This window comes from Notolepis coatsorum, assembly GCF_963971535.1.
Source record: "Notolepis coatsorum genome assembly, chromosome: 5".
NCBI classification, from domain to species: Eukaryota; Metazoa; Chordata; class Actinopteri; order Aulopiformes; family Paralepididae; genus Notolepis; species Notolepis coatsorum.
In genome coordinates this window covers 107,024,013-107,045,544 of record NC_140169.1, presented here as the reverse complement: position 1 = coordinate 107,045,544, position 21,532 = coordinate 107,024,013, and the positions used below count along the sequence as shown (strand labels likewise).

Sequence of the window (21,532 nt, the reverse complement as noted above, 5' to 3'; positions counted from 1 at the left end):
ACAGCTTGGTGTGAGTCATGCTTGCGTTTCCTCCACTACACTATACACTATCAAAACAAGTTTGGATCCTAATTCTTGTCAGGAATGTCTAAGAGTGATGTTGGTTCGATTACTTTGATGAGTGCGTTTGTATGGAACGGTTTCTCAGAATTCGTTCTGGGAATTCTGGAACACGGATCAGTTCTGTGAGATTGTGCACCTGAACGGGTTAATTAACCCTTTCATTACCACACTACAGGTTACCCTTTCACTACCACACTACAGACGGTTAACAGTCTGTAGTGTGGTAGTGAAAGGGTTAACCTTCTGTAGTGTGGTAGTGAAAGGGTTACTGTAGTGTGGTAATGAAAGGGTTAACCCTGTCGTGTGACAGTGAAAGGGTTAAAGTCCATCTGCTGGCGAGACATTGTTTTGAAACACAGGCAAGAGGCTTAAAGGGGTTTTCGACTATTTATTGTTCTCGAAGTATGTAACAAAATAATTGCTATGAATAAAAACAGCATTTTGCATTGTACAACTAAATAAAAATGTTTACAGACAAGGAACACTAATTGTACAAAAATAATGGCAACAATGATACACAACATAAAAAAGAAGGTAAAAACGATAACGTACAGAACATCCTCACGTCAGTGTGCAAACCGTTTATACAGATGGACACGCCCCCTCTCTCAGGAAGCAAATCCTGATAAATTATTTAAATAGCATTTATCTACACACTCATACACAACACAAATCAACCTCTCACAAACAAGCTAACACAATACAGAATAATTTATCCACTAAAAAGAGCATTGGACATACATAATAAAGCAAAATTATTTATAAAAACTCTCCCACTGCATTGTGTTTACGGCTGGGGTAGGTCGTGGGTAAGGGGTGGTATTAAAAAAAAAGAAAAAAAAATGTAATACTATTTACAGCTCATGCTACAGTAGCATTTAGATGTCAATCATTTTTGAAAGCATAAGAAATGTACTTTTTTTTTGTTTGATCAAATTATACAACAGCAATGAGGTAATATTTGTACATCAAAGGTTTCCTTTGTTTTTCATCTCTCTCTGAAGAAAAGGCACACAGGTCATACACATTACACTAACGTAGCCTGATCTCTAGAATCGCCTAACAGCAAATTTACTTTGTAGAGTAAGAGATGATAGGGGGCGGCCGTGGGGCCGGATCCGACCTCTGAAACTGTTACACTCGACTGTACCTGACTTTGGGCCGGTTTTCACCGCATTTGGGGGGGGGGGGGGGAATATCTCACTTTCTCAAAGTATTCAAATTGACTTAGCTGCCTACATTGTAGGCGAGAGTTAATAAATTACTTTATTTACATAATTTCAAATTTAAAGCCTCTAAAGCCAAGGGAGATATCCATGGATTATGCCTCTAATCGATCCATACCAACTTACCATATCACATATTAGGCAGCGTTTCAGTGGGAATGCCAACTTCTACATGGCAGCTCTGGCAACACCCTGTTTTCACATGCGCTCACGTTCATTTCTGTCATGGTTCGAAATGCTACGATGGCCGCTTTCCATCTCACCCTGAGAATACTGTTAACTTAACCAACAAAGACCGATCTAATGCCGGTCACGAAGCCGGTGATACTTGACGCCTGTCGTGCCTTCGAAAAAAAACAAAACATGTTTTGTCCAATTTTCCTAATTTGCTTTTGTTTTTTCATCTTTCATCTCTCTCCGGTGACGGTAGACGAGTAAACGCAGGCAGTTTCTTTTCTACAGCTAAAACCACACGCCCACATACTGTACATCCATACATACATCCATACATACATGCATCCACAACATTATTTTCCCTCCATCTCTCGCTCACATCCAATGTGTGTGTGTTTTTTTCGTTTTTTTCGTATTTTTTTTAACAACAAGAACCTCAAGCCCTGCTGACAAGAAAATAAAGGAGCGAAGAAAAAAAACACAAAAAAGTCGTATTGCTTTTTTCATCCTCTGAGTCGTCAGAGTCGTAACATTCAGAATCTACGTCCTGGCAGATCTGTTATAGAAAAAAAAAAAAAAAGTGAATATTTCATCAAGTCTTTTCTTTGGGACGTCCATCCAGAAGGAGAAGGGGTGAAAGGCACAGAGGCAGAAGGAGAAGAAGAAGAAGAAGAGAGAGAGAGAGAGAGAGATGGAAAAATTTGGAAGTGCATAGTCGTCTATGGGGGGAGCCGTTCCCGCTCAGAGGTGAATGAGGTCTTTCAGAGAATGAGGAAGAGAGAGAGAGAGAGCGGGTTGGAGAGGGTGTTGGGTCTCCAACTCCCGCAAAGCAACAGGGCTGTTTTCTTTGTTTTCCAACTCTCTGCGCTCTCGTCAGATGGTAGGAGTTCGGGGAGAATGGGGGCTCTCTGATCCTCGCCTGGCAGCCAGCCACTTTGGTTCTCTCTAGCCAAACCGGCTTCAAGTTACCCTGAAGGCTGACCGTGCGGCCCTCCGCTCCAGTCTGTGTGTTCGTGCCGCAGAAGAAAGAGTAGCGGAGATTTAAGAAATGGGTCCCTGGACTTTGCATCGGGATACTTAAAGTTCATACTTTATACAGAAAGGTGCATTCCTCAGAGACTCCTGCGCCGTGCATTTATGCATCTGAGGAAGGAGAAGGAAGACAGAGGAGTTAATAGTTTGAGTACTTGCATCACCAACTATTTGGTTTCATGACTCGTATTATCATCTATTGATTTATTGATTTATTATTCTCTGAACTCTATGGGGAATTAAAGTGTTTCTTACCTCTGCACTCATACTTGAGGTCTGAGAAGTATACCATCTCTTGTGAGAAGACGAAAAGACCCAGTCTTCCACCTGCATACGTCTTGTCATAGATGCTGCCGGTATCCGCCATTATCTTCTTGCCCTCATACATCACAACTCTGTGGATAATAGGGTGGAGTGAAAGGTTTGAAAGATCCAACAATGTCGTGTGCTTTAATGTGAGGAGTAACACCAACCTCCCATCTGTTTTCATGCCAACTCAAAACTGTAAACTCCTTTCTACCTGATATGTCCTGTTCTTGGCCTGTGGATCAGGTGCCATCTGTAAGCGGTGAAGTCTTTCCAGCCTACATTCTTAGGGTCGTGCCAGAGAGTACGCACCTACAGAGTGGACAGATAAATCAATTGATCTATTTGGTATGTTGCCATTTAGAGATGAAATATAAGTCAAATAATCCTCTATAACTATTCCAGGAGGTATATTCGGTGTGAATACCTGTCCTGGGGTGTTCCCTGTGTGCCAGAGGGCGTTCCTGAGGTGCTCTCCCGGTCCCGTGGTGGAGTTGACCACTTTGATGGACAGGCCTGAGTAGCCCTGGGCCTTGGTGGGTTTGTTGGACCAGTAGGTCTGAGTGATCTGCTTCCACATCACCACGTAGAACCTGGAGCTGGACTGGTAGCCGAACACGAAACCGGCGTAGTCGTCGTCTCTCTCCGTGTTGATGAAGAACGTGCCACTGAAGTCGACCGCGTTGAACTCATCGTAACCTGGCGAGGGCAGGAGGCAGGTGGAAGGCTTTAACAGTGTTCAGCACAGATGTTGTATATTGGCTAAAGAATTTAAGGTATTCTCTCTGGCTAAAATCGTATATATGCTCGAGATCAGACAGTAGTAGTAAGGCTAAGACGATAATGCCATTTGGAAGAATCGATAAATCGGGACCAAATGATCGATAAATAAATATCGATATTTTTTTTAAACAACAAATTTATGTTTATTTTGCAGCAATTCCCTGTTGTTGCCGCAATCTTTAGTGTTACAGATTTCCCCCATTCAAAACTACCACAGTGATACTTCTCATTTTTATAGTCGGTGGTCTCTGGGTGTGATGAAGGAGTGCACTGCATATTGAATGCACAGTGCAGAGTTGCAATTCAACTGAATTTACATGAAATGGGGATGTTTTAACTAAAACATGCCACAAGACCTAGTATTTTAGTATAGTATAAAGTATTTATATATATACTTTTTTTTAACATTATGCAAATATATCGATATGTGACGCCACTTATCGATATCACGCAGTTATCGATAATTATCGATATATCGATAAGTGGTCTTAGACAGTAGACTGTATAACAATGTGTAACATTATAATGCAATGTGTACTATTCAACCAATCAATCAGTTCACTGTACTTACCAACAGCAATGCCAGGGTCACAGTTGACGGTCTGCACCAGCTCCTTGCCCTGGTGGCGAACCACCCAGTTGGGGTCGATCTGGGAGGTGCCCTTGGGATCCAGGGGAACCATCTGGAACTTACGGAAGTCTGTCTCGCTGATGTCATAGTTCTCCGGACACACATCGTAGATGTCCGGCACGTTGTCTTGGTCAAAGTCGTCTTTGCAGGCGTCGCCACGACCATCGCCTGGAAAAGATAAACATAAAGATTTTTCCCCCCCGAACTCTAACATAATAAAATCATCTGTTGGATGAACACAGCCTGTCTGACCGCATCCTACACAACCCCACTCACCATCAGAGTCCAGCTGGTCTGGGTTGAAGGCCAGTCTGCAGTTGTCCTTGTCATCGGGGATACCGTCGTTATCGTCATCGTGATCGCAGGCGTCACCCTTGCCGTCCTTGTCGTGGTCGGCCTGGTTGGCGTTGGGAATGTAGGGGCAGTTATCCAGATTGTTCTGGTGACCGTCTTCATCGATGTCCTGGTTGCTGTCACACTTGTCTCCAACGCGGTCGTCATCCGAATCCACCTGGAACAATAGAAGGATATCGTATTAGCTGTGTTTGGCTTAACACTAGCCGTCGTTACATATTGTAATATTAAGTTATACAGTCTCCGGGGGGGGGGGGGGATATAACATTACCACGCTAACGTTAGTGACTGCATTCCGGAACGCTCGTTTCATTTCACGGTGCCGCTGTCGGGAATGTTTTTCTCTGTCATCTCCTGCCCTCTGCCTGCTTTCATCAAGGACAGCCCCCGGTCTCCAATCATTCTTGCTTTTCCAAACCTGCCAAGCTCAATTTGTCCAAATTCTGGTCCCGCTTTTCATCTCCTGGCAATCAAACACATGCCTATAGTCTCTGCTCCTCCTACTCTGACCTGCTCCGCTCGCTCCGCCCACCTCCTCGGTATAGGGATGCTACTGTAGTCACCCCCCTACAAGCCTGGAATCTCCCTGTCCTTGGCAGGACTACACACACACACACACACGCACGCACACACACACACACACACGCACACACGCAAACACACATACACACACACACACACGCACGCAAACACACACACACACACGCACACACGCAAACACACATACACACACACACACACACACGCACACACACACACACACACACACACACACCCACACGCACACACACACACGCACACACACACACACACACACACACACACACACACACACACACACACACACACACACACACACACACACTTCCCAGCTGCACAAGGCAAGAGTCGGGGAGAAGGAGGGAAGACCGGAGGGTGATGTGGGGATGGAAGAGAGGAATGTATAATCCCCCCCCCCCCTTCACTGAATTCCGTTGTTCTTCAAATACCTGGTCCTCAGTGTAGCATGGCACAGGTGGACGGGCTTGGAGAGTGCTGATGGGGAGCGCTCACACCCCACCTCACCTGCTCACAACTAGCCCCAGGCCTCTCCCCTCACAGTGCTGATGGGGCACGCTCACACCCCACCTCACCTCCTAAGGCCTCTCCCCTCACAGTGCTGATGGGGCACGCTCACACCCCACCTCACCTCCTGTGTGCTCACACCCCACCTCACCTCCTAAGGCCTCTCCCCTCACAGTGCTGATGGGGCACGCTCACACCCCACCTCACCTCCTGTGTGCTCACACCCCACCTCACCTCCTAAGGCCTCTCCCCTCACAGTGCTGATGGGGCACGCTCACACCCCACCTCACCTCCTGTGTGCTCACACCCCACCTCACCTCCTAAGGCCTCTCCCCTCACAGTGCTGATGGGGCACGCTCACACCCCACCTCACCTCCTGTGTGCTCACACCCCACCTCACCTCCTAAGGCCTCTCCCCTCACAGTGCTGATGGGGCACGCTCACACCCCACCTCACCTCCTGTGTGCTCACACCCCACCTCACCTCCTAAGGCCTCTCCCCTCACAGTGCTGATGGGGCACGCTCACACCCCACCTCACCTCCTGTGTGCTCACACCCCACCTCACCTCCTGAGGCCTCTCCCCTCACAGCAGCCACAGCAGCCAGCATCAATAGGCCTTTGAAAGGACGCCCACCCCACCCCGGCCCCCCACCCCCACCGTGCATTATTGAGTTGATGTGCCCGTGAGCCACGTGGGATTTGCTCCAACTTCATATTATTGTGATACCCAGGGTTAACCATGAACCCTTTCACTACCCACACTACCATTAATGGTTAACCCTTTCACTGTTTGACAATACAGAACGTTAACCCTTTCACTGCCACACGGCAAAGGGTTAACCCTTTCACAACCACACTACAGAAAACCTTATGCAGTGTGGTAGTGAAAGGGTTAAGGCTCTCTCTCTCAATTGAAAGAAAGATGAAGTGGGCTGAGCTATAGAGAAAAGCTGCAAGATAAAATGTGGATTCGAGTTGGAGGGGATGAGGCGAAGGTGGTATGTGTGTGCAATGCATGTGCGTGCGTGTGTATACAGTACACACACCTGGTCAGGATTATGTTCCAGGGGGCAGTTATCGCACATGTCTCCCACTCCATCCAGATCCGTGTCCCTCTGGTCCACGTTGTACACATAGGGGCAGTTGTCCTTCTCATTCATAATGCCTGTTGGATGAACCAGTCTGTTTTTAAAAAACCAGTCACTCACAATCGACCACATTGTGTTAAATCACACAGTTACTTCATTGTTAGTAGTTGTGGGCCTTTTATTTTTTATTGTCAAATAACGGGAGAGCTCCTCACCGTCGCCATCGATGTCCACAGCGCAGGCATCTCCCTCCCCGTTGTTGTCTGTGTCGGTCTGGTCCGGGTTGCTGTTGTAAGGACAGTTATCGCAGCGGTCGCCCACGTCATCGCGGTCGTAGTCATACTGCCTGGGGTTGTAGACGAATGGGCAGTTGTCCTGTTTCAGAGGGGGGGGGGGGGGGGGATTAGTTCAGACCTGAGGAAGAATCAAGCACTCTGTCCACACAGGGCCTCGTACAGAAACACATCACTGACATAGGATGTTCCTTTTCAGATGCAGCTTGTAAATTTGCTGTGGCTCCTCCGGCTCTGCTTACACAGGGGGGGCGGGGGTGGGTGAGGATGAAAGTGCGCTTTTATTTTTAGGCTGTGTCCCAAATATGATGTTAGAATTAGCAGGGTACACCTACACTGTGGCTCCTTCAGAGTTGTACCTCCGTGTTGCGTGTTGGAATTTGAGGTTTGGCTTTGAGGAGGAAGAAACATTTGCTTTCCGTTGCAGCCTGCCCCCCCCCCCCCCCCTCGCTTTCCTGCATCTTATTGGACAGTATGAATGATGAATGTAAAACCACAGTCGTGGCTTAATGCCCATAAGTAACACACACACACACACACACATACACACACACACACACACACACACACACACACACACACACACACACACACACACACACACACACACACACACACACACACACACACACACACACACACACACACACACACACACACACACACACACACACACACACACACACACACACACACACACACACACATAATGGTCATAGCTGGTGTGATCTACTCACCCTGTCGTCAGGAATGCCATCGTTGTCATCATCATTGTCGCAAGCATCTCCAATGCCATCCTTGTCATAGTCTTCTTGTCCAGAGTTGGGGAGGTTGGGACAGTTGTCCTTCAAAACACAAACACAGCAAAGTGTCAGACGTGACAAACATCACAATCAGATGTTGTAATAAAGGTACATACTGTGTAGGACATAACTAGGCTCTAACAGCACACATTGGCCTGTACACCTGCCCTCCAGTCATGCATATTCACAAGGATACCAAGTAGAATGTAGTCTGAGTAGACCTTGTGTCAATCTTGCTAGCATTCCTCAGTCAACATCCCTCAGCCAATATCCTTCAGCCAACATCTTGGTCCTTCCTATAGTTATACTGCACACCAAAAGGCTAGAATGTCAACCTTTCCACTAATTTCGAGTCAAATCGGATCCAAAGTAGATCTATAGGCTTACAGACTCACACACATAGTCACAAGTGAATACAATACTTGCTTGACACACAGACCTTTGGGGAAAAGACAATTAACCTTAACCCTTTCACTGCCACACGACAGCCGGTTAACCCTTTACTATCACACAACCGACGGCGATGCTCCATCATTAGCATCATCCGCGGAGCTAATGCTGCTAATGATGGAGCATCGCCGTCGGTTGTGTGATAGTAAAGGGCTAACCTTCTGTCGTGTGGCAGTGAAAGGGTTAACCTTCTGTCGTGTGGCAGTGAAAGGGTTAAGTGTGTCACCAGCCGGCACCCACCTTCTTGCAGTGGTAGGTGGCATTCTCCACGCACACCAGGTCAGAGTTGGGCCATCCATCCAGATCTGTGTCCTCGCCACAGATGTGGCCGTTCCCTGCGTAGCCAGGCTTGCACTCACAGCGGAACATGGGGTCGGCAAAGTGACCCAGGTAGTTGCAGCGGGCGTTCTTGTTGCAGTCGTGGCTTCCGTCCACGCAGGGGTTGCGAGGCGCACACACCTGTAAGAGGGAACGGATGGATGGTTTGTTTGATTGATCGTTAATCATTGAGCAGAATAGTCTGATTCCACTGTATTGCAACGAAAAGAGCCCATTGTTGTCTCATATCGCGGCTTTCATCCTCTCGTGTGTGTGCTGTGGAGGACAGTGAGCGCCCGGTGGACACACAGAGAGGACACTACTTGCCTGTTTCTTAGCAGTAGCCTCCTCCACTCCCTTGCCGAAGGGCTGGGGGCCGGAGTAGCGTGGTGGGCAGGGCAGGCAGTTGTAACCAGGCTCTGTATTCTCACAGCGGTGCGCACCGTTGAACTCAAAGCACGCATCAGGGACCTCCTTGCACTGTTTTTACGATAGAAGTAACAATAAAAAACATTTGCGACAGTTAAACTGGAGTACCGGCAGATTAGAAAGGCCGCTGTAGTATAGCGAGTGGGTATGCTGTTGAATCATAACGTCTCTAGGGAATGATTACCTCGTCGATGTCTTTGCACTTGACACCGTTGCCGGTGTAGCCAGATGGGCACTTCCCACACTTCCAGGTGCCATCGGGTAAGCTGGTGCACTTGGCTCCAGCAAAGCAGGGGTTGGACAGACATCCATCTGTAAACAGCACCATCGGCTCAGTATCAAAACAAGGATTCTCAAAAAGACAAATACTCAATATACTCAAAATACTCAAATGGACGAGCTTTCCCGGTGACTCACCGACGGGGCAGGCGTTCTTATTGCACCGCTGCGTCTCTCCACCGTCACCGACACACTCCTTGCCGCCATATTTGGCCGCAGGGTTGTTGCACGTACGCTTACGGTTCTGGGCTCCGCCTCCACAGCTGATGGTGCAGGCATCCCATGGCGACCAGGGGCCCCAGTTGCCATTGACTGAGGGAGAGACACACTGCATAATCACTCTTTGTCCTCGCCATTTACAGCACATACAGTAAATACAGAAAGTTGTTCACAATTACTAATACATACATATATAATATATATATATATATATTTTAAGTAAGTTTTGAATAGTGTTATTTACTAGGGCATGGAGACTTCTGGCACTTCTCAGTCTGACGGCCGTCTCCCCCGCAGTCCTTCCCTCCCATCTGGGGGGTGGGGGAGTTGCAGAGGCGGATACGGGTGATGACGCCGGCACCGCAGGTGACCGAGCAGGAAGACCAGGGGGACCAGTGGCTCCAGTTGCCGTCCTGCTTGACTGGAGGGCACAGAGTCAAAGGCAAAAAGGTCAGAGACCAATGGGAAATGAGATCATCGATACTAATAATCTATGTTGGCCCATTGCGAATATCCGCCTCTCTCTGCAATGTGAAATCGTAAATGTCACCGTGCCTCAATATAAACAGAATGTCGATACAAGTGCTTTGTTTGACGAATCGTTTGCGACTGTGGAAACGTTACTGGCTTGGTTACTCATGTGTGATCGATGGACGTGATGGTGAACTCACAGCGCTTGTCACACTCCTGGAGGTAGCAGTCGCGGGTCTGCACAGAGGTGCCCTCGCAGTTGTTGTTGATGCGATCGCAGGATCGCCCGCGCTGCTGGATGCCCCGCCCACACGACACAGAACAATGGGTCCATTCAGACCAGGGGGACCAGCCGTCCTCCGCATAGTCGCTCGCTGAAGGGGGGGACGGGAGAAGGAGAGAGGGAGAGGGAGACAATGAGAGAGCTATTCCTGAAAGGGAGTGAAAGCCCCCCTTTGGTCCTAAACGAGGAGGGAAAGCTCCTAAATCGGAGGGCTAATGGTCTGGATTTAGCTCTGGCTCTGACAGAGAGAGGGCCCACTGTTGAAACCAATGCACTGGGGGCAGTGACCAGTGCACTGAGAGAGGCAGAGGAAATGGAGAAAGGGACTCTCTCTCTGTCTCTCTCTCTCTCTCTCTCTCTGAATAAACAGGGATGCCCCTTTGACTCCTGTTTTTCTAAATGGGAAACTGGTTTTGCAAACAAGGTCACGGCGTGTAATAACTCCCGGCAAGTGACCGAGGCGGTGATGAACGCAGGTCTCCCTGATTATTTGGGGTTTTTAGGGAAGTGGTATCGCAGACCTCGCCCTCGGAGGTATGTGGAACATGTCACTTCTCCTTGTGTGGAAGATGGCGTCGCTAAACAGCGGACCAATTTTCCACCCCACTTTAACCAATTGGACCAATTATAGCCATTACAACTTGAAGATTCAAAGATGTTTCTCGGGGCACAAAGCGCCAATGTTCCAGAGACATAAGAGGGCCTTTCACTTGCCGAGATGTTATTGCAGTTAAATGGTCTATCACATCTTTTCTCTTGAATACAAACCGTAGCATCCTGTGAAATAGTTGTGGCGTTTGTTTTATATGGCAAAAACAAGCATTGACCATTTAACCATAACAGATGGCTCTCTTAGTAATTGGAGCGATGTTTTGAATGGTCAGTCTGTTTTAAGAAACACATACCCTAGCTTTGCTTGGGCAATGGGCACACTCGCCTCCGGCTCTGGAGGTTCCTGCAGTGTGGGCAGAGCATTAGAGGTGGGAAATGACTGCTGTGCTGTACTTACGCGTCCCGCAGCGTGCGCAGCACTCTCCGTCGGGCACCGTGGCGTTAGCGCAGGGAATCAGCGGGCAGGAGATCTTGCGGCAGACAGTAGCCGAATTCTACACAAGTACAGAAATAAAGTCCAAGGTCAATCACAATGGTCAAAGATAAAAGGATTCATCCTGCGTGACGATCCGATTTAATTAGGATTTCAGTGGAGATGGCGAATTCAACATTTTTCCCCCTCCCAATTGAGGAGCATTAAAATTCCGTTCCACTCTACTGTAACATGGGAGTTTGTCTACGGGGTTAGGTTGACGCTGCCAGATAAACTAAGTGGTGGGGGAATGAAAAGAGGGGGTGAGAGAGACCCCTGTGGATAAACCACCTGCCCACTGGGTCAGGGGAGGTTGGGAACGGTGCCAAAGTCCTAGATAAGAGTCGGTTGGTTTCACAGTGCAGTTGGACTGGGCACCGAGCCCCGAGCCAATTCGAGCTGGCCTGCCGGCCTGCCAGCGCACACCCTGTGTGGGTACACTGTGAGTGAAGGGTCTCTCTGGCTGACTGCGCTGACAGATGCCCACCGCCTCTGCTAGCTGGCAGAAATCAGGAGGTCACATAGGGAGAAGTATCGCAAGACTAAAAGAGGAGAATCAGGTGACACAGCAAACCCAAGGTATGTTTTCTGCTGTAATCTTAAAGATCCCCTCCACTGGAAAACCTTTTTTTTTATGGTTAACTGCTTTTGGAGATATGAGTTCTGACTATACATATTGTTATTTGTACAGAATCTGTCATCAGATCACATCTTTCCATATTCTTCCCCTGTAGAAGGAGAGGTTATCTGTACCTCCCAATAGATGTCACCTTTCATATGTGATCTGGGGTAACTTGACACCAACAGCTTCAGTATACACAGTAAGCTGAGTAGGTACTGACTTGAACTGGTCTTCCACAAAGTGACATGCCTGTGAGCCGCCACTAGGGAACCGTCTGTGAGTGAGTAAGTGAGTGAGTGAGTGAGTGAGTGAGTGAGTGAGTGAGTGAGTGAGTGAGTGAGTGAGTGAGTGAGTGAGTGAGTGAGTGAGTGAGTGAGTGAGTGAGTGAGTGAGTGAGTGACATTGCCGGCCAATGAGGTGCTTTGCATTTAAGAACTTGAAAGGCTCTCGCCCACCTAGAGTTGCTTGTCGACAGGTGCGTAGGAGAACATGTCAATTCACACTCTGTCTTCCAGGGGTGTAAAGTATTTGAGTAATTGTACTTCATTACAATACTTAAGTACTGTTTTGGGGGATTTGTACTTTACTCGAGTATTATTAGGTTTGTATACTTGTACTTTTACTCAATTACATTTCAGAGAAAAAAAACATACTTTTAACTCCTTACATTTAAAATGCATACCTACAAAGTACAAATCTCGCAGGTCCAACCATTTTAATTAGTATATTTGTTTCTCTGGCCGAACTAACGTTAACGTTATTAATCCTGCGGCCGCACTTTATTTAAAAACATCGAATCAAATCCCCATCAATGGAAAATTAACCTGCCCATAACCATGCTGATTGGTCCTTGTGCAAAACTCGAAAGCAGGGATCTTTGATAAAACACCTGCTATCAGAAGAACAGACAGTCAGAGTGACAAGCTACAGAAGATGGCCACAAATGATAGTACGAGTGATGAAGAGGACGAAACAAAACATTTCATTGCCCCGGAATAAAAACAAGTGTTTACTTTTTAGTACTTAAGTACATTTAAAAGTAGAAACTTTTTGACTTTTACTCAAGTGTGTTTTTAGCCAGATACTTTTACTTGAGTAAGATTTTGAGATGGTACCCATACTTTCACTTAAGTATAATTTCTGGGTACTTTTTACACCCCTGCTGTCTTCTTACTTGCTTACTTAATTACTTTTTTCTTTACTTTTCTCTTGCAACATTTTAGTCCTTCTGTCCTTCTTCAGCTGAAGGAGTCTCAGGCTAAAGTAATTTTCCTGATGAAGGTCTACTGACTCAAACGTTGAAAGTGAACACAGTGGACTGTGAGTAAGAAGGGCGTCTGATGGAGTCCTTTGCTAAACTCTTCTGTCTTCTCTCTTTGCCACTCGTCTGAGTGGGAGAGCGGGTTTTTCTTAATTAAAGGTGAGGTGCCACTGAGGCCGGTAGTGACCCTACAGACCACACTGGGGTGCTAGCTGAACCTCTGACAATAGACTTATAGACACACGGTTCCAACAATAACCACTGTTTGGCCGGATGCCAGTCCATCACACTGCTACCAAGTACCAATTACTGGCTAGATGACAAAGCTGGCCACCGGGTTGAGTGGCACTGAGAGAGAGAGAAAGAGAGAGAGAGAGAGAGAGAGAGAGAGAGAGAGAGAGAGAGAGAGAGAGAGAGAGAGAGAGAGAGAGAGAGAGAGAGAGAGAGAGAGAGAGAGAGAGAGAGAGAGAGAGAGAGAGAGAGAGAGAGAGAGACAAAGAGAGACAAAGAGAGACAAAGAGAAAGAGTGACATAGAGATACAGAGAGAGATAGAGAGTAACAAAGAGAGACAGAGCAAGAGTGACATAGATAGAGAGAAAGATAGAGTGACAAAGAGAGACAGAGAAATAGTGACATTGATAGACAGAGAGAGAGAGGAAGATAGAGTGACAAAGAGAGACAGAGAAAGAGTGACATAGAGAGAGAGAAAGATAGAGTGACAAAGAGAGAGAGAAAGAGTGACATACTGTAGATAGACAGAGAGAGAGAGAGAGAGAGAGAGAGAGAGAGAGAGAGAGAGAGAGAGAGAGAGAGAGAGAGAGAGAGAGAGAGAGAGAGAGAGAGAGAGAGAGAGAGAGAGAGAGAGAGAGAGAGAGAGAGAGGCACACAATATACTATTTGACTATTAGAGTCAAAAAACAAGATACTAGGTGCCATTGGTGATGTCAAACAAAGTGATACAAGGTACTCCTCTGGTTTGTGGAAACATTGGAATCGATGCCTTTATGTATTTTAATCTATGTTGTTGGCCTTGTTTCTTTTGTTATTGTATTTTTGTTGTTGTTTTGTATATGTGTAATATGGACCTTGAGTCTGAAATAAAGTCTTCGTCATCATCATCATCATCATCATCATCATCAATATACACAAGCACACGAGCACACAGTCTCCTCAGTGCTTACTGTACCTGGCAGGTGCACTCTGTGCAGTCATCCACGGTCCACTCGTCCTGGTTCCTGCGCACGATGCCGTTGTGGATGCAGACTCCACTGTGGATGCCGATTCTGTTCCTGATCAGTTTGTTCTCATCCGTCTTGGGAGAAGCAGAAGATAGACAGAGAAACAACAAAGTCATGATTATTACCATTGGTTCTTAATGAATGTGCCAAAAGAGCACGATATGATTAGACGGTTCTGAAAGACCTCCGGCTATAGAACATGTCAAGTACACAGAAAATCACTAAGCCGTGCAGGACAACTATCACTAGATCCCTGCCGTCAGAGAAACACTACATGGCTCTATCTATGGAGTCTTAATTGTTTCCTTCCTTACCACTTTGCGGAGCTCATTGGACAGCTCCTTCACCACCACTCCCAGACCTTTCAGCTCCTTGAACATGCTGGCCAGGTCCTCACAGGAGAAGCCACAGATCATCTGGAGGTCTGGAGGGGGGGGGGGGGGGGTCGGAATTGGATAGTTTAGGCCCCCATACTAATGTTTTCATTCACCCTAACCCTGTGCATGCTGTAAAGTTATACTTGAGAACTTAAAACAGTATACTTTCCTGCTTGATATACTGCTGTTCTCTATTCTATTCAATTATGTTTTATTCTATTCCATTATATGATATGGTGTTTTATTTTATTCTATTCTATTCTATTCTATTCTATTCTATTCTATTCTATTCTATTCTATTCTATTCTATTCTATTGCATTGTTCTCTAGCCTAGCCTATAGTCTCGCTATAGAGTCACCATTGTGAACCAGACTGGCTGAAATAGTGTTGTTTACCTTTAGTCTTATGGCCAGTGTACTCAGTCCTGATCGCCATCGAGCCGTTGAGGTTGTCCAGCAGCATGGAGTCAGTAGGTATTGCTGAGGGCGGAGGAGAGAGAGAGTCAACCGCGAGCACTTCAGACAGTTTAAGATAAGATAAGATAAGACAAGATATTCCTTTATTGATCCCCTTGGGGAAATCCAGGCATCATAGCAGCGTGGGGGAGGGGGGAGGGGAGGTACAGGTAGTAGAAGACATACAGGTCACAGAATTATAGGACAGTGGATAAGCAGAAATAAAAATTGAATAAAAAGGCACTGTAAACAATACACAATATAACTCAGTTTAGAGCTATGCAGACTGTATAATGGTTATGCAGTAATTGCTGAGCCCCAAACAGACATTCCTTAAAAGCTTGTTCACTGACATTAAAGTGCACTGGAGAGGAACGGTAATTGTTCTTGGGGCATTACCCTCTCACACTATCTCGAGAGCTAATGACGTCAAGTGACCCGGTACTTTTCATCCAGTACACTGGATGTTTGTAAACTGACGTTCACCCATGGCAAGTGGGACACAACTTCCCATGGAGTGCTTCATGTCGAGTGGGCTCATAATGCAGTCATACACATTCCTTTGATAAGAGCTCGCTGGGATTTGACAATAGCCCTACACAGACAGCAGTTAGATTAATAAACGCATAGAGGCATTTCGGCTCTTAGTTACTCACAGCTTTGGCATCCCTTGTTGCGCAGGATAGCATCCAAAGTGGTTCCGAACACAAAGCGCACATTTTGCAGCACCCCCTGCAAACATCAAAGTCCAGTTTTAGTCACTCAGTCAGCACCCACCACAGTCACTGATGCGTCTCAACATCCCAACAGATCATCGCAGGTCCTGTAACATAGCATATTTTACACATCTGGGGTTCTATTAAAATAATGCGTTTGGCGGACTAAAATGAGAATAATAAGATAAGAAACCATCCCGACTGTCACTCAGTGTCTGCCCTCAAACTGCTTTATGTGCTCACCATGAATCTGTCTTTCACGGCTCCCTTGCCGATCCTGAGGCGCGCCCCGGCGGGGATCTCCTGCGTGAGGATGCTCTGGATGGGCGCGTCCAGCTCGGCGGTGTTCACCTCCTCGCATCCCGCGTACAACTGAGCCCGGTCCTCCTGCACAAAGAGCGTGATGTTCTTCCAGTGTCCCGTGGCTAAATCCGCGTCCTCGATGGACACCACCTGCTGCTTGTTCTCAGTGGAGAATACGATGTCCAAGGTGTTCGCCTTCCCGTTGGAAATGATCTCGAACACGGGGCCAGAGCCGTCCACTTTCTCCACGGTCAGGAGGCTGCCCCTGGTCCGCTTGAACTGCTTGAAGTTGAGCAGGAGGAGGAAGCCCCTCTCCGCGTGGATGGAGTCGATGAGGTCCCTAAAGGCGGACTCGGGGACCGGGGGGATCAGGTCCGGGTTGAGGATCTTGTACGCGGGGCTGTACGGGTCGTCTCCCTTCACCAGGGTGACTCCGTGGTTCTTCTTGGGGACTTGGACGAGCTCAAACAGATCGTATACACTGTTGTCGTCTCGGCTCTCTGCGGAGGAATAACAAGCAATTAACCGTTGTCCGGAACTGCACCGGATTCTATTGTTTTCAATCTTTTTTCCTTTTTCTTTTTCGTATTATTATTATTATTATTATATTTTTTATTTGTACAATATCATGCTCTTTTTTTATTAACAAACTATTTCAATCGAAATAGTCAGAAAGGTTTTAGTTAAACTTGTAACCACGATGAGTTCCTCGAGCTCACCTGCAACTCTTGCGCTCTCGCAGGTCCAAAGCATCAGTAGCAAAAAGATCATCAACTTCATGGTGACACACTAATTAGCTGCCTATGAAAAATTACAGTAAACCAATTATTTAATTAATTCACCAACTTGATATAAAAAAAAACAGTAGTAACATATAATAGCATTGAAAGCACAACATAAAACGGTTGTAATTTGATATCTGATGCATCAGGCTATTAAACAATAAAAACTATCCACTTTTAATAATAATAATGAAAAATTGCTCACTCACCTGTTCAATGAAAACAGCAGACAAATATGATTAAAACCCCGAATATATAGAAATCCAATATTATAGTCCTCAAGATACAATTTTAAGGTTGTTTTGGAATGAAAAGCTCCCAACGTGAAATGCAATGGGTCACTTCTTGAGTGCTCTTATTATATTGAACGGGTAAATGTCATTGGTGGTGGTTATATCGGCCGCTAATGAAACCAACTTTCAGCCGAAGGGACAAAGTGCTATTTAAATAGTTTCATGACATTCCTAAGAAGTCGTCTCGTCCAATCATCGCGTCCAGGAAAGAAAAAGGGACGAGCTTAGCCCCAGTTACCTCACAGCGCGTCTCGCACACAAGGGGAGAAAGGAGAAAAAACACATTCCACACTCCAGTAGGAGGATGGGAAACCAAATTCCATTACTGGATCCATACTTTTCTTAAACCTGCGCGTTTCCGGCCACTGATTCTTTCACCAATTTGTACCTTTGGCCGTTTAATAGTTTAACTTCTATTAGCGATGTTATTTGTCCCACAATAGCATATTAATTACTGTATATTTGACTAATGCTATGGCCTTATGATGAATTGAAAATGGGGGACCCTGGTGGAAACAAGACGAAAGTCTTTCTCTGGTCTGCATCCCCTTAACAATTGTATGTATTGAGATGTACTGTACTGTACCCATTCTGCAATCTGTTAATAAACTTTTCAATCAATCAATCAATCTCTATTATCTCATATTCCTTTATAAAATTAATATTCTCCGTTGGGTTATTTCCCGCGAGTGCCTTGTTAAGGCTCTATCACGTAAACAATTTTTTTTTGTTAAATTAGTTGGCACATTTGCTGAACATATTCATTCGGTTATTATGAATGATCTCCGACGACAACACATTAAACAGCATCATTCATCCCCATGGAAAAGATGCTCCGACTGCTGCCTGCTATTCCAAGTTTGTCCACTAGGAGCCGTTCCGAGTTCACTGGAGAAGCGCCATAGGGCAGTGCGGCAAGGCTTGATGAATGATTGAACCCTACACACCCACACATTCTTCTCGGTGTCTGAAATCTATATCCGGCTTGCTTTTGTATGAAGTGTATTCTGAATGATGTGAACGTTTGCACATAGGCTATAATGTAACAACACATCAATCTCATGAACATTGTCATTACTGCTGATTTAGCAGCAACAAGCCGGATCATTCTGTGATAATTGTTGGGTCAGGACTTATTAGAGTAACAGAGTAACTCTTCTTTGTATTCTCACTGGAGATCACATTGACCTACCATGCACTTCTAGAGGCCTGTGGATGCTTGCAGTCACTTCCAGACACATTACTCTCCCCTCCTGACTTTCATTCCCACAGCCAATGGTTCCCCCGGGCCTCGGCGCGGTGACGTTTTTAGCCCTCCATCCAGTTCAACAGCAACCAACAGTATATATATATATATATATATATAATACTCACCATGTGCTTTTTCATCTATTTCTTAATATATCTCCCAGTCTGTGTGGAAATATAGCCGTGTGCCTGTCGATCGTCTCGAGTTGTGAAGGCAAGTCGAGAGTCAGTGATGTCTTTCGCAGAGCGTGTCTTGCTCGTGTGTCTTCTCTACGTCTGCCAAGGGTTTAATATCCACTCTTTATCTGTATCCAGGAGAATTATTAAAAAGTGAGTTGGAGAAAGAAGGGGGGGGGGCAAGGTAACTGTTCTTTCTCCTCTAACTCCTTCGCTCTCAAAAACAGACAGTGTTATGACTACCAAGGAGGACAGGGCCCAGAGCAGGCTGTATATGCTGGATATCTGTGGTGCGGTCTGACAGACTAATCATACAAGACTAATCATACTTCAGACATTCTGATGTGAGATAAATGTGATGTCTGTTTGCTTATAAAATACAATATCTATTGAGTGCATGACACAGGATTGTTTGGATTTAGCACACGGTGAGGTAGATGGGAAGCACTCCCATGCCCTTAGGGGGATCCTGAGGTCAGGGGTCAGGAGACTGACTGGGTGCCTGCCTGCCTGTCAGTCTCTAGTCTCTCTGTTTCAGCTTGTTTCAGAACCAATAGTAAGAGTGATTCTGGATATGTAAAACCCATTAGTATTCATAGAGCGGGATATAGCAATATATTATGTCATGTAATTGCAAGCAAAACAGCATGCACACACACACACACATGCGCACACACACACACATGCATGCACACACACACGCACGCGCAGTCGCGCACACACACACACACACACACACACACACACACACACACACACACACACACACACACACACACACACACACACACACACACACACACACACACACACACACTTGTCCATGTTGGTTTTTATTTGGGAGGTGATTTGATAAGATCATTACTCAAGAAGAAATTATAAATATTTCACTTCACTTTGTCCCTTTGATTCAGTATCAATATCATGAGTAATCAGAGTTCACGGAGCTCATCAAGTTGAGTCAAGGCAAATTTATTTGTATCTAATACCATAAATAATTAAATACATGTCTTGAGGGCACGACTGGTGTATAGTGTTGCAAAACTGTACACCGAGCTGCTGAGTCAGTAGACATACAGACGTCTCTCCTGCAACTCAATAACAATAATTCCACAACCAGTCAAATTAATAGTCTAAAGTGAAGTTGATTAATGCCCCCCATCAGTACAGTGTGCTAATGGCCTGTAGAGAGGCTCCTCAAGGTCAGAGTTCATGCTGCTGACCCCTCCTGCTACAGCTGCTGTAAAGGCCCCAGGCCACCGCTGTTTGCTCTTATTTATTACGCTCAGGAGAGTGCGTCACCAGTCAACCTCATCAATCCTGTATGTGTGTGTGTGTGTGTGTTTGTTTGTGTGTTTTCTTACCTTGACCAAAATACACACTTTCCCTTTCTGCTCCAGACAGCATAGCTCCCACCTATCTGTTGCTAAGAGTTATAACCCAGGCGACCGTAAACGATCCGTGTCATGTGTTTGAGCGACACGTGTTTTTTTGGAAGTGTGTCTGAACAAGTTTTTTTGGAATCATGTCAGTGCTTCAATTGTTATTGTTTTTTTGAATGCGACATGAATACACGCTTCTAAAGGAAGTCAGTCCCTATAAAGAAAGTAGTTAGCATTCCATTCACTGAGCTACTGTTTACACTTGGCAAGGGGAAGCATAATAATGGGATCAGAAAAAATCCTCTACTTATGCACGCACGCACGCACACACACACACACACACACACACTCACACGCACATGCACACACACACACACACACATGCACACACACACACACACACACACACACACACACACACACACACACACACACACACACACACACACACACACACACACACACACACACACTCACACACACACTCACACGCGCATACACACACACCCTCATACACAAACACACCCTCATACACACAACCATCTATTCCAAGCACACACCCCATACAAACATCGACTAACACCCCCCCCTTCCTTCCTTCCTTCCTTCCTTCCTTCCTTCCTTCCTTCCTTCCTTCCTTCCTTCCTTCCTTCCTTCCTTCCTTCCTTCCTTCCTTCCTTCCTTCCTTCCTTCCTTCCTTCCTTCCTTCCTTCCTTCCTTCCTTCCTTCCTTCCTTCCTTCCTTCCTTCCTTCCTTCTTTCCTTCCTTCCTTCCTTCCTTCTTTCCTTCCTTCCTTCCTTCCTTCCTTCCTTCCTTCCTTCCTTCCTTCCTTCCTTCCTTCCTTCCTTCCTTCCTTCCTTCCTTCCTTCCTTCCTTCCTTCCTTCCTTCCTTCCTTCCTTCCTTCCTTCCTTCCTTTTCCTTCCTTCCTTCCTTCCTTCCTTCCTCCTTCCCTCCACCCTTCCTCTCCTTTCCTTCCTTCACAATCCTATTTCTCTGTAAACCTCTGTGGCATTTGAACCGCAGTCACTCACAGTCTGTGAACCGTGGTCACCCACAGTCTGTGAACCGCAGTCACCCACAGTCTGTGAACCGTGGTCACCCACAGTCTGTGAACCGCAGTCACCCACAGTCTGTGAACCGTGGTCACCACAGTCTGTGAACCGCAGTCACCCACAGTCTGTGAACCGCAGTCACCCACAGTCTGTGAACCGTGGTCACCCACAGGTCTGTGAACCGCATTCACCCACAAGTCTGTGAACCGCAGTCACCCACAGTCTGGGAACCGCAGTCACCCACAGTCTGTGAACCGCAGTCAACCACAGT

At 46.3% G+C, this 21,532-nt stretch overlaps 1 protein-coding gene across 1 annotated transcript; it reads right to left on the bottom strand.

Annotated features, from left to right (window-relative positions):
* Nucleotides 1-436: 436 nt before the first annotated feature.
* Nucleotides 437-17,511, bottom strand: thbs1b (thrombospondin 1b). The gene is made up of 23 exons (XM_084315376.1): nucleotides 17,318-17,511; nucleotides 17,046-17,127; nucleotides 16,267-16,826; nucleotides 15,964-16,039; nucleotides 15,248-15,331; nucleotides 14,789-14,898; nucleotides 14,423-14,548; nucleotides 11,278-11,374; nucleotides 10,186-10,359; nucleotides 9,759-9,935; nucleotides 9,434-9,607; nucleotides 9,201-9,328; nucleotides 8,915-9,067; nucleotides 8,510-8,728; nucleotides 7,754-7,861; nucleotides 6,939-7,098; nucleotides 6,682-6,800; nucleotides 4,492-4,726; nucleotides 4,156-4,383; nucleotides 3,229-3,500; nucleotides 3,016-3,113; nucleotides 2,751-2,890; nucleotides 437-2,606 (listed from the first exon to the last, which is right to left on the bottom strand). Exons 2-23 carry the CDS (start codon nucleotides 17,104-17,106, stop codon nucleotides 2,599-2,601), a joined length of 3,507 nt encoding a protein of 1,168 aa, XP_084171502.1. The 5' UTR covers nucleotides 17,107-17,127; nucleotides 17,318-17,511; the 3' UTR covers nucleotides 437-2,598.
* Nucleotides 17,512-21,532: the final 4,021 nt, after the last annotated feature.